General features: G+C 36.3%; 1 protein-coding gene across 1 annotated transcript in view; it reads left to right on the forward strand.

Annotated features, from left to right (window-relative positions):
• DDX46 (DEAD (Asp-Glu-Ala-Asp) box polypeptide 46) overlaps positions 1-12753 on the forward strand; it is a 24528-nt gene that overhangs the window by 2685 nt on the left and 9090 nt on the right. Inside the window, exons 2-13 of the mRNA XM_010579194.1 lie at positions 1801-1989; positions 2267-2407; positions 4266-4383; positions 5282-5447; positions 5748-5899; positions 6200-6313; positions 7975-8140; positions 8502-8622; positions 8975-9150; positions 9598-9719; positions 10523-10601; positions 12421-12503. Of these exons, the coding sequence (XP_010577496.1) occupies positions 1801-1989; positions 2267-2407; positions 4266-4383; positions 5282-5447; positions 5748-5899; positions 6200-6313; positions 7975-8140; positions 8502-8622; positions 8975-9150; positions 9598-9719; positions 10523-10601; positions 12421-12503 (1627 nt within the window). The remainder of the gene's footprint in view (positions 1-1800; positions 1990-2266; positions 2408-4265; positions 4384-5281; positions 5448-5747; positions 5900-6199; positions 6314-7974; positions 8141-8501; positions 8623-8974; positions 9151-9597; positions 9720-10522; positions 10602-12420; positions 12504-12753) is intronic.

Below are 12753 nucleotides of genomic sequence, written 5' to 3' on the forward strand. Positions count from 1 at the left end.
GGTGCTGGGGTACCGGGGAGGAGGCCCCCAGCCTCTCTGAGCCCAGCCGGCCTTTGCTGGCTTGTTTTAAAATAATAGCAATGGCATAATTAGCCCGGTAGGCTTTTTTATCTGGATTAGACATTTTTGCTTGTTCTTTTTAAGTTTATGCAGGATCGCATGTCTTTTGTCCCCTCGCAGCTGGTATAAACACCTGAAGAGGTGTTGTAAGCAACTCAGCAGCAATGGGATCGTGTACTTTGTGTGTTTCGGGTCAAGCCTGTGCTGCCAGATGATTTGGAGCTGCTCACACCTGTCGGGCTTTAAACCAGCTCCAGAACTTGCAAGTGCTGTTGTGGCATATGTCTCCGTTTCCTAGTTTAATGTAACCGTCAGATATTAACACTAAAACTGTGACACAGTAGTCCCCGCATGCAGTTGTGCCTGCACTGTAACAGCTTCCTGGATCCTTAACGGAGACTTATACTGTGTGAGGCGCATGAGCTGAAATTTTAACAGCCGGCTTGGGTTCAAATTAGTGATTCAGTGAAGAGCTGGGTACTCCCATAGATATATCTAAATTAGTTTCAAACTAGCTAGGGCAGCAGTTGGTGCCAGCGGGACACTGTTAGAGACTCAGGCTGCAAAATCTCCTGGGAACTGAATGCCAAACTGCTGACGCTCAAGCTAGCAGGACTCCCTCGCTTATCACAGTAGAGCTTCTCTTCTGATAATGACAAATTTTTTCTGTTTGGCTAAAAATAGTAGAAAAAGTGGGTTTAAACTTGTATTGATTTTCTATTTTAATACCTACAAAAAGTTTTAAAAATGAAGACATAGTAAGAGGGTGAGACTGAATGGTGGGTGGAGATGGGTGGGGTGGGCTGCATGTGCTGGAGTTGATGTTCATCAGACTGGGGCTTTTGAAACCTGGAATCATATGCTCAGCTTTATTGCACACTGTACAGGAAAACTAAAAAGAAATTTTTAGTTTTCTGAAACTAAAGTATTAGAAAGGGGGGAAGTACAGAGCAAATCCCATGGCATTTTGTGACAGAGATGGGAAAGAAATCAGAGATATCTAACGCTGACAGATGTTCTTTGCATTCAGTTGTACTGACGATAGGCAGTATATGGATATGATGCTGCTGCTGTACTGATTGCAAAGGTACATGGTACCTAAATATACCAAAGTGCTGAAATAAACTATATTATTTTTAGTGCCGATACTGTTGTAATACAACCCTGTGTGGCAATGACAGAAGGGAGAGAAGGAGGTGGGGGGCTTGAGGTCTCGCTTTCTCTGCTTCTTTGTGGATCCCAAGCCTGGCTACTAGGCCTTGTCAGGAGAAAGGCTCTGCGGGTCCTGGAAAAATAAATGGAAATGTAAATTTACCTAGCTTACCTGAATAAAAGTCATATATTGTATAAAAAGCAACAAGGAACAGTTATATTTGTTTGACAAATTTTGAGGTAGCTTCAAAGAGTCTTCATCTTTTCCTATGTATAATGGAAACCAGTGGATTTTCAAAAAGGAAATTGTTCTTGATGTTCTCTTGTTCTCATGATGTGCTTATAGTAGTATTCTAAAACCAAAAGAAAAATTTGACCAAGTAATCCCTCTAGTTTCAGCATCATCAGGAGTATATGTGTATTAATCGGTTTGGCAAGATGATTACAAATGTTTAGAAATTTAAAAAGTCCAAGAAATTAAGATAAATAATTTTTTTTTTGCTTGTCCACCTAAATATGACAAATATCCTTTAACTGTAAATTGTTCTCACGCTCATGTTCATCTTTTTTTGTGAATTTACGATGCAGACATTATCGGAAGCGCTCTGCGTCACGTGGACGCTCTGGTAGCCGTTCTAGGAGTCGTTCTCCATCTGACAAAAGAGGAAAACGTGGAGAAGACAGACGCTCTAGAAGTAGAGATCGAGAACGTAGACGTGAGAGGTCACGCAGTAGGGACAAGAGAAGGTCCCGATCACGTGACAGAAAGCGTCAAAGGTATGACTTATCAATTCCAGTCAAAGTAGATAAACATGCCTGTCTTCTGAATATGTTCTTCCACTATAATTAGTTAGTTTGCTGTTGTTCATGTTAGATTTTACTATGCTTAATGTTTTTGCTTATTAAATGGTTTCTAGGTCCTGGTGCTGGAGTTTGTAAGCTCTTGGTGGTCTTGATTATTGTTGGGATTCCTTTTACGACCTGTTCCTCAATGGCAGGCTAAAATTGTACTATGATCATGTGCTAAATAAATACAATTTTTTTTCTGTGGCAGACGTTCAAGAAGTAGAGAACGGGAACGGAGCCGAGAGAGAAGAAGATCCCGGAGCCGAGAGAGGAGGCGCTCTAGAAGCAGAAGTAGAGGTAGACGGTCTCGATCTTCCAGTCCAAGCAAAAACAGGAAAACCGAAAACAGGTATTTGTGTCCACTAATTATAATCAATGTCATAGTGGCAAGATATTGTAAAAGTATCGGTAGCGTGGAGGGAATCATCAGGCAAAGCTATGCAAAGCTTTGGTTTGTAGAACAAGGAGAATACTATGTGAGTGTACTGTTACGATCTTTTCCCACTGCTTAATGTGTCTAACGCAGTTTGTTGTGAGAACGTTTCTGTAAAAGAAAAAGTCCCAAGCTGTGGCAGCTAAAAAAAGCAGTTAACTTTAAAGTTAAGATTGAATTTAATTCTGAAAGTTTTGTAGTGCTTCATTGTTATCTCAGGTTCCAGTATCAATAAGTAATGTTTTGTGTCCCAGCGTGTATGCCCAAGTTAATAAAGTACAGGTGCTGTCTAGCACAGGCATTACATTGTAGTATAACTTTCTTCAAACTTGTAAATTTCTAGGGAATAGTAAGTTTTAGTTACCAGATTTACTCCAGTGTAGTGTTCTCAGTGATGTGCTGTATCATTTTCTTCCTCAAATAAAGCACTTTATTTCTTTGGAAACATACAAGACTTTTAAAAAATGCAGGTAGGGTAGGAGCAGGGGATCTATAAATGGCGTCATGGTAACATCTATAACAGGAATTCCCGAACTGTTACAAGTGCCACTGATTATACCTGAGCTCAATGTTTAAGCCATTCTTTACACAAAAGGTGTTCTAAAGACTGTAAGCCAATAACGTTTGGAATCTGCTTTTTTTTTAAATGATATTTTTGCAGAAAAATAAATTATATAGTGTAACACTTCAGTGAAGCTCAAAAAGTCTCCTTTGGTAAAGCCACCACCTGTTTTATCTGATGTTTGTTAAATTCTGTGGGTGTGCTTAGTGCTGCAATCAATACAGATTTGACAAGTACTGGTCTTAGGGGTTTATAATTGAATAAAACTGTCTAGTAAATAGACTTGGTAAAGTGGTGAAGCTTGAACTTTTGTAGATGTTGAGTTTAGAAATATGTAAAAACTTACTACAGGTTATGTTCTTTTAAATATATTTTAATGGATTTTTCAGATATAATAACAAACAGCATATAATCATACTATACTGTAAAAGGCGTGGGAAGTCCGTAAGTTGTAACAGCAGTCTGTATAAAGAATAAGCAAGTTGGTGACAATCTAGAAATCGTGAGAAGCTGGAATCACAGTGTCTTTTGGAATAAGTGTATGGTTTGTATTAGAGTAGCTCAATGAGATTTAATTGGCTAAAGTGAATTTTACATTTATTATCATGAGTTAGCTCATGGATGCATTTTTTAAATTTTTTTTTTTTAATTGGAAGCAAGCAAGGATAATAAAATCTGTGACAAATGGGTTTTATATTAAATGCAAGTCTGCATGTTACATTTGAGTTACATAAGTAGCTTCTCCCAGAGAGAGGTGGTTTTATGTCCTTCAGCCAGTACTGTATGCTCAGGGGGACATTCAAGCTTCTGTGGCAAGATGCTAGATCACTTTACCTTTCTCTAGAAATTCAACAAACAGGAAATTTTTAGTATCTCTTTTCTAAGCGCTGTCTTCAAGGAGCTGTAAAAAAACCTGCAGAACCACTAGCGTATCAATTTTAAGTGTTTGGAAATGAAGTCTGCAACTTCCCCCTGTAGAAAAATGAGAAGAACAGAACTAAAGCATGTGAATTGGTGGATTGCATTTCTGGTAGTTAAAGGGAATATTTCCATAACATGGAAAGATTCTCTGGGAGGCAGTGTGCTTTGTAAGGTATTCGAAAACATAAGCCTGTACAGCGTGTTCATAGTTCTGTTTTTATCCAGCACATGTGTATCCCTGCCCTGAGAAAAGCTGTAATGTTCCAAGAAATCTTTGATCTTACTTTTCAGATCAAGATCTAAAGAAAAGACAGAAGGTGTGGAAGTTTCCAAAGAAAAGAAAAAAGACAAAGAAGACAAAGAAGAAGAGAAGGATAAAGATGCCACCACAAATACCGTGGCCACTGAGGTAGAAGCTTTTAACACTTATAAATTTAAAAGATAAGAATTTAAACCAGGAATTAAGTTAGCCATAGATTACTGCATCAACAAAAGAAAACCTGTTCTTAGAGCTGAACAAAATCCCCACTGAATGAGAGAGTGTTCTCTTCAGTAACACAGACTCCTGTCATGGGGTACGCTTCCAGTTCTTGGCATAAGAAACATTCTTCTCAATTCAGGATTTCAAACTGCTTAGACTGTGAACCACAGGCAAGTGTGAAGATCTCTCCTTTTTCACACATTAGGTGTCAACGGATGAGCTGAAAATTTTTTTGGCCTCTGGACCCAGGCAGGAATCAAAGAACAAAGGGAGAGGGAAGCTCACTTTGCCTTGTTCTGTGTCATGAAAAGACGTGCCTAGATGAAGAATCCCCATACTAGCCGTTCTAGCTAACTCTTCTAAACCAGCACGTTGTTACTAACGCTCCTTTGTTAACAGTGGCTGCACTGTCAGTGAGAGCTCCCCACGCATAAACCGATCACAGGTTTTTGTACTAGAAGGACTTTTGGAAGTAGAGGGTAGCGTGATAATTCTTTAGTCTTTTATGGATCAATGGCTAAAATGAGTTGAAACTCACTGGTGTGAGTTACGTTTTTTTTTCCTAGTAAATAAAGGAAAGTTTAATTTGCTATAATCTTAAAAATTATATAGCAGCTACTATCATGAAAAATAAAATAGTAACTGCATTATTTTACTTTAAAATATTATAGTTGATGTTAGTATGTTTCATTTACTTCTGTTGTGATAAGTTTGTGGATGTCCAGTCTCCTACAGCATGCTCACACAACAGTTACGTTTGTTTGAAGAAGCATAGGCTAAAGCCAGTGGCCATTTATTTTCACTATTTCGTTGTTTTTTATCATAGAATTTTGATCAGAACAAACTAGAAGAAGAAATGAGAAAACGAAAAGAAAGAGTGGAGAAATGGAGGGAAGAACAGCGCAAGAAGGCTATGGAAAACATAGGAGAACTGAAAAAAGAAATTGAAGAGATGAAACAGGGGAAAAAATGGAGTTTAGAAGATGATGATGGTATTTAACTTTTTATATATGACAGTTAAAATACTTTTGTTCCTAATGTTTTTATTATATTATCTTTAAAGCATTTAATTACTTTTCAGAAGGTGAACTATAAAATAACAAAACCTAAATCTAGTCATGGCTTCAAATGGTTTAAGATACAATTGAGATTAACAAACTGGAGAGATTTGTATGAGGAAAAATGATACAGTAATGAAACTGGACTGTAGTTATTTGGGTAGACTAATAATTTAACACATGTGAGCGCTTCTCTCTTTCCCTGTTTTATTCCCGTCTTCTTGCTTGTATTAGATGATGAAGAGGAAACTGCAGAAGGAGAAAAAGAAGGCAATGAGGTTGAAGATGAAGAATTAGATCCTTTGGATGCTTATATGGAAGAAGTAAAAGAAGAAGTCAAGAAGTTCAATATGAGAAGTGTGAAAGGTGGAGGTGGGAGTGAAAAGGTGAAATCACTTATTAAGATTTCTTATCTTTGTCTTTTACTTAGTGTTTTAATATCAAAATGGCTTTGAAAAAAAGGGGAAGTGCAAAAAAGCAAGTAAGTTAGATGCACTTAATGCCTGTTTGCCTTAACTTTAATTTCCTGGTGCTTTTATCAAGCATTATTCTGATAAAATTTCACTGAAGGAAGTGAAAAAAGCCCAGCATAATGCATTCAGAAGTACAAATATTCTATATATTTTATACAGTATGTTTTTTGTTTTATATGCTAGTGCAATAATTTTTCTTAACTGTTTTTATAGAAAACTGGACCAACTGTTACCAAAGTAGTAACCGTGGTGACAACCAAAAAGGCAGCTGCAGAGTCAGAAAAGAAGAAAGGGGAGCTCATGGAGAATGACCAAGATGCAATGGAGGTAATGGAAGTGTCTTGTATGTCTACTGTGAAAAGGCAATGTGCCTCTGTTAAGAGGCATGAGAATGAGATTTTTCCATCTCCTAGGAGATAAACATTCAGTTATTTAATTCACAGAACACTGGTCAGAAGGTTTTTTCATCTTATGCAGTTTCTTGTTACTTGTACTGTTTGGGGTTCTTTGGTTTTGGTTTTGGGGGTTTTTGGGGGGTTTTGGGGGGTTTTTTGTTTTGGTTTTTTTTTTTCAGAAATTGCCATTGCAGTTTTATTGTTCAGAGGCAGTGTTATACAGATGAGAACTGAATGAGTGCATCAGGTTGCCTGGCTTTGTATTTGTTCTTAATATGGCTGGGCTGGTGTATGTCACGTGTAGTGTGTGTTCAGTTCATGTGTTCATGTTACTGAAATTGGGCAGGCAGTCCTGGTGATCCTGTGTGTGAATGACCCACAAGCTAGCATAGAGTGTTTATGTATACAGCTGCTCAGTCTGCACATTCAGTTGCATGTATCTAATCTGAAAAAAATGAGGTTTACAGTTCTGCTGAATTTCTTTGTAAGTAGAAATATATTCATTCCCGAAACACCTGTAAGTTACAGATCTCAAAATACTTCGTAAATCATAATGAGACATCTCTTTTAGCACAAATGAGAGGTAGATGTTTTCATTTTACAGTTTAGGAAAGAGTAGAAAGGAGTTTGATTCTGCCGGGGGCTACAAAATGCTATGCCAAGTCGTGTTCTAGTAGAGGGCACCCTAAACCAAATATATAAGCATTGTCTGTTACACTGGCTGTAACTAACAGTGTTTTAGTAGGAAGAGGTGGTACAAGTAAATAAATGTAAGCTGCCCTTTCTGGATGTGGGTTCAATGAATTTGTAGATCTCCCCTTAGTCTTTACAGTGCACATTTTTCTGCATGTTGAGCAATGGCAGATAAGCATGAGTATTGAATTTTAACAGCACAGTGCTCTGGGATTCTCATAGAGCCATATTGCTCAGGGATTGGACCTGAACTTCTCAGAATTACTCTTCTGTGACCAAACTGCCTTCATAAAATGCTTTCAGGAGAATAGGAATATTGAGTGCTTAATGTGGTTTTGTGTGGTATTGTAGGCCTGAATAGTTGTTAAGTGTATAGGTGTATTGCTGTCCGGGAGGGTCTGAGACAGCCTTGCCCAAGTCGTAGACTAGATACCCTGCTAGCACTGTAGCTCAGCTAGGTCATGGTAAGCTCTATGTTGCTGCAGTTCCAGTGTTAGTAGAACTCAGCTAGTTTAAAGCTGAGTTGGGTGCATCTGTCAGAACTGTGACTGCAGTAGGACACGAATCAGTGGTATGCTGGCTGGATTTTTTTTCTTAATATTTTCCTCTTACTGTTTCAGTTGCATGGCAGTGATTATTTCTGAATGACAAGGCTGGTAGTATTCATAAAGTCATGAAAGTGATACAGAACTCAATGAAAGTTAAGGTTTGGGAGAAACATGAAAGAAATAGAAGAAAGAACAGTTGGGACTCTTCTTAAACTGAGAGTGGGTTTTCAGTGTCTGGTCTAATAGGGTAAGAAGTAACTGTTGCATCTGAGTGAAGTTCCTTTATAAATGAAAAAACAGAGCCTCTGAATATCATTCATACTAATTTACACACAAATTATAATCTATGCAGTATTCCTCAGAAGAGGAGGAAGTTGATCTTCAGACTGCCCTGACTGGCTATCAGACCAAGCAGAGAAAGCTGCTAGAACCAGTGGATCATGGGAAGATAGAATATGAACCTTTCAGGAAAAACTTCTATGTTGAAGTACCAGAACTAGCTAAAATGACTCAAGAAGGTAAGGACAAATACAACCAGAACACCTTGGTTACTACTGAAGAAAAGAAAGATGGATTTTGATGTGCAAAGAAACAGCAAATTTTTTTGGAATATAAAGAGCATTTGGAGCAACTTGGTATAGAAAAACATTGAATCAGTCAGAACCCTATTACTTATAACTTCATATCATTATATATGAGGCTTTCAGTGAAAAATTTACCGGAGTCCTTTCCACCTACCTCCTGTATTTATGTATAACAAGCTAATTCTGGTGGTGCTAAAACTAATATTTCATGTTCAGGGACAGATCAAGAATATTTTGATCAAGGTGGTAGAGAAATGTCAAGTTTGACTCTGTTGTAATGCAAACTCTATTTCAGAGGTGAATGTGTACAGGCTGGAGTTGGAGGGAATTACAGTCAAGGGAAAAGGCTGCCCCAAACCAATAAAAACCTGGGTACAGTGTGGTATTTCCATGAAGATTCTCACTGCCCTCAAAAAGTAAGCAAGCACTTTATGAACTATATCATGCTTGATTTTGCTCACTGTGTTCTATCATACGTTTATGAGAAAAACCTTTTTCTTTGTTGCATAATGCAACATGCCCATGTTTATAGATGCTACATATATAGTCATCAGTGTTTATCACTCAGTATGGAACTATTGTTAGGAACTATTCCTTCTGCCATTTGTATCATGCTTTGCTGCTCATTTTTAAGCTGTGTTTTTTGAATGGCACTGATACGCATATGTAAATATAAGTACGCAAATTTTTTTAGCATGACTTTGTGATTCACATCTGTGAAATTTTGTGTATTTTATTCTTAAAATATCTTTTTTTCCTTTCTTTAAGACATGGCTATGAAAAGCCCACTCCCATTCAAACCCAGGCTATCCCAGCGATTATGAATGGACGTGATTTGATTGGCATTGCTAAAACAGGAAGTGGAAAAACTATTGCATTTCTGTTGCCCATGTTCAGACACATTATGGATCAGAGAGCATTAGAAGAAGGAGAAGGTCCCATAGGTACAAAGCTTTTATTTTCAAAATTGCTATTTAAATAAATAAAAACTCAACCATACACTTCAGAAGGGTCTTCAGTTCTTCACTTGTTTATAGGGAGGAATGCTTACTTACTGATGTCCATTTATGAGTGGCTTTTTTTTTAATTTAGTTAACGATCACCGTACTATTTAATATTGTTCGTGATCACTTTGCTGTCTAATGTTGTTTCAAGAGCACTTGCACGTCCATCTATCTGGAAAGGGAGACCTTACTCCTTTGATTTTGAAACTTTGACCAGATTTCCTCCCCATCCTCGTACTGTCTTAATTTTCTTTTTCTTGAAATTACATTTTTTAAAATATATGTAAGTAAATTGCTGTAAACATTATTACAAATGATTCATTTTTGTTGTATAAATAACAACATCTCTTATATTACAATGTATGATGAAAATGCTTTGCTTTTCAGCTGTCATTATGACACCTACTCGCGAGTTGGCTTTGCAGATTACCAAGGAGTGCAAGAAATTCTCAAAGACACTTGGGCTTCGAGTTGTCTGTGTTTATGGAGGAACAGGAATCAGTGAACAGGTACACAAAAGACATACCTTACTTGTCAGATAACTCTTGAACTTTATTAGTTAACGTTACTTTCGCAGTGGATTTAGTTCCTTTCTCTTTCCCATAAATCCAGTACTTTTGCAGCCTTCATTATGGATTTTCTCTGTATAAATGGTCGTAATGCAAAGGCTTAACCGTTTCCACCTAACTTAGCCTTAAACGTACTAATCTTGAAAATTCTCAAGTATGGTCCTGAAAAGTTTCAGACTGTTTCTTTTTATGTATGTACTGAGCATGGCAATAGTTAAACTATTAGTCGGATGTGATAGTTTGAAAGTTATTGAGAAGCTATACTTTTATGAGAGTTCCCCTCAAGATAACAAAAGCCAGAAAATGTTAACTTTTCGTTTATTGCATTATGAAATATTGCATGTTAGAGTAACTTAGAGATTAATTTTAAGGGGTTTCCCCACCCACATTTATTGAAACAACAGGAGTGACCATCTGTGATGGAACATGGTTTATTTAGTATCAGTTGTCCCTGATAAACATGTGACACTTCTTATAGGCCCTTAACTGTATAGAAGTCATATCCCTATTATAACTACTTCAAGTTGTCAGAGGTTACTGTTTTGGAAAGCAAAGTTTTCCAAAGGCTTAAAGAAACTGCTGCGTAAAATCTTTACATAAACAATTCACATTAGTAGAACAGCTGTATTACAGTGTATGTCGTTTTCTTTTTTGCAAGGTGATACATGTTTAAAAAAAAACCAAACAACCACCACAAAGCAAAAGACCACTCTAATAGTTTGTTTACTGTGTTTTGAAATCAGATAGCTGAACTCAAAAGAGGTGCTGAAATTATTGTTTGCACACCTGGACGTATGATTGACATGTTAGCAGCTAACAATGGTGAGTAGAAAACCTTTTCCTATGGAGATTTTTTTATATTTGTTGTGTAATTCTAACAAATTCAAAAGATCATGTATTTTGATAAATGGTCTTATGGAATTTTCTTATATCTCTTCAGGCTGCACTATCTAGCTATTGAGAATATATAGCACTAATAATAGGTTTAATCATACATTGGTTTGACTTTTTGGGGGAGGACAGGAAATACTACATTCTTGAAGAGTTTCTGAGAATGTTTATCATTGTTAAACTTAAAATGTGCTGGTCCAAATTTTTTAAATTCAAGTCATTTAGATAAAGGTTATATAAGAGTTGCTTATTTTATCTGTCCATTGATGCTTTATTATTGTTAGTGTAGCTCAGCAGTTCCCCACTTTTATGTAAAAGCATCTGACTGCCTTTATCTGTTGGTTTTAAAAAACAAACAAAGAAGCCCTCCCTAAATAACTGTTCAAAAGTAAAAGAACTGACCTTACATCAAATACTCAGATTGATTAAACTGAGCCACTGCAGCTTTAAGAGGTTTTGTCCTAGTGTAACCATTGCATGCTTATTAGATAAAGTTTTATTATTAAATTATTCCACATCAAAACCTCTACTAAACTGTTGACATTATTTAACTTCTGTGGAAAAAGTACCTTCAAGACATATAGAACTGGGCTTCCAAGACTTAAATCGTCAAAGGTAGGTACATTAATGCTGTTCCCAAGTAATTTTACAAAGTTATTATTTGGGGATGAAAGTGTTAAGATGTTAAATAGATATGTAGATTTTAAGAAATATTTATTTTGTTCCTTAAGTTTGAATTCCATATCTTAAAAAACCTCAGCGCTAAATCTCTAAAAAATAATTTGAGGATTCAGCTACAATTTGCTGAAGCTGAAAGGACCAAATTCTACTGTAGTTTGATAGGCACAAGTCTTGAGTGATAGTTGTCGAAAATGTGAAAAATCTGTTCCATTCTGAGAGCATTTGACAGTGTCATTCCACAGTTGTTTGGAACTGAATGTGTTCACATGTTTATATCATTTGAGAATATGATTCTTAAATTCCTGAGTTAAATCCTTCTCATGAAAGGGAATCTTAGCTATTTGTTTGGGAAGGGTGCTAATTATCCTGTCCATCATAATTTCAAAATGTTCACAGATATACAACTTGCTTATTTTGTTTCCAGCTGTCCCAGAGTTTGGGGTGGTTCTTAATTTTACACTTAGTAATATTACTGGGTAGGTTTTAATCTTTATATATTCATTTTGAAAAGACTGCTTACTCTGTTTTATGCATATTATTACGAGTTAACTAGAATTAGTATGATTATCCTCAAATAGTTATTTCTATCTCCAAGGAAGCATTACATATTATATGTGTAAAAGGAATTTTTCTGAGGCTGCAACAGTTAGCACTGGACTTTGCCTTCCACACATGCGCTGTAATCTCTAATATGTTTTTTTCTAGGTGGCGCTGTCAGATAATGGCTGATGTGGCTCCTTGCTTCATCTCAGTCTTAGTTTTATGATGTGTTTTGGCGAGGGCAGTTTTCTGAATTTTACAGGTTCTTCTGGCCCTATGATGGTATGCAAGAGAAGAGTTTGACAAAATAAAGGGCCTTGTGCATACTTACACATTTCCCAGAATGTATATGTGATTAAAATGAGAACATTAAAATTCACATTTAGTGAATTTTTTAAAAAATTAATTAATGTCTTTGTTAGAAGATAGTGAGACTATATAACATTTTTAAAAAAAAAAGTTATTCCTGAGGGAAACTAAATTTCCATTTGATTTTGTTTCCCATGTGTTTTTTCCTCTCCTTTCACAGGTCGGGTAACAAATCTCCGTAGAGTCACATACGTTGTACTTGATGAAGCAGACAGAATGTTTGACATGGGTTTTGAGCCTCAGGTAATTAATGACATGAGTGATATTGCCACAAGATGTTATTTTCCACTTAAAGGATTTTGCAATGCTATGTTATTATTACACTGCTAATGAGTATTCAGAAAGATGTGCTACATATGGACAACAGTTTAAACTGACTCTTTAGTTTTTCTATTATCCTCACATGCTTTGTTTTCAATAAATTCTTATATAGCTTAGATTTTTCTCTAATATACTTTTTTTTTTTTTTTTTTTTTTTTTTTTTTTTTTCTTT

The sequence above is a fragment of the Haliaeetus leucocephalus genome, unplaced genomic scaffold, assembly GCF_000737465.1.
Source record: "Haliaeetus leucocephalus isolate CR32 unplaced genomic scaffold, Haliaeetus_leucocephalus-4.0 Scaffold656, whole genome shotgun sequence".
NCBI lineage: Eukaryota > Metazoa > Chordata > Aves > Accipitriformes > Accipitridae > Haliaeetus > Haliaeetus leucocephalus.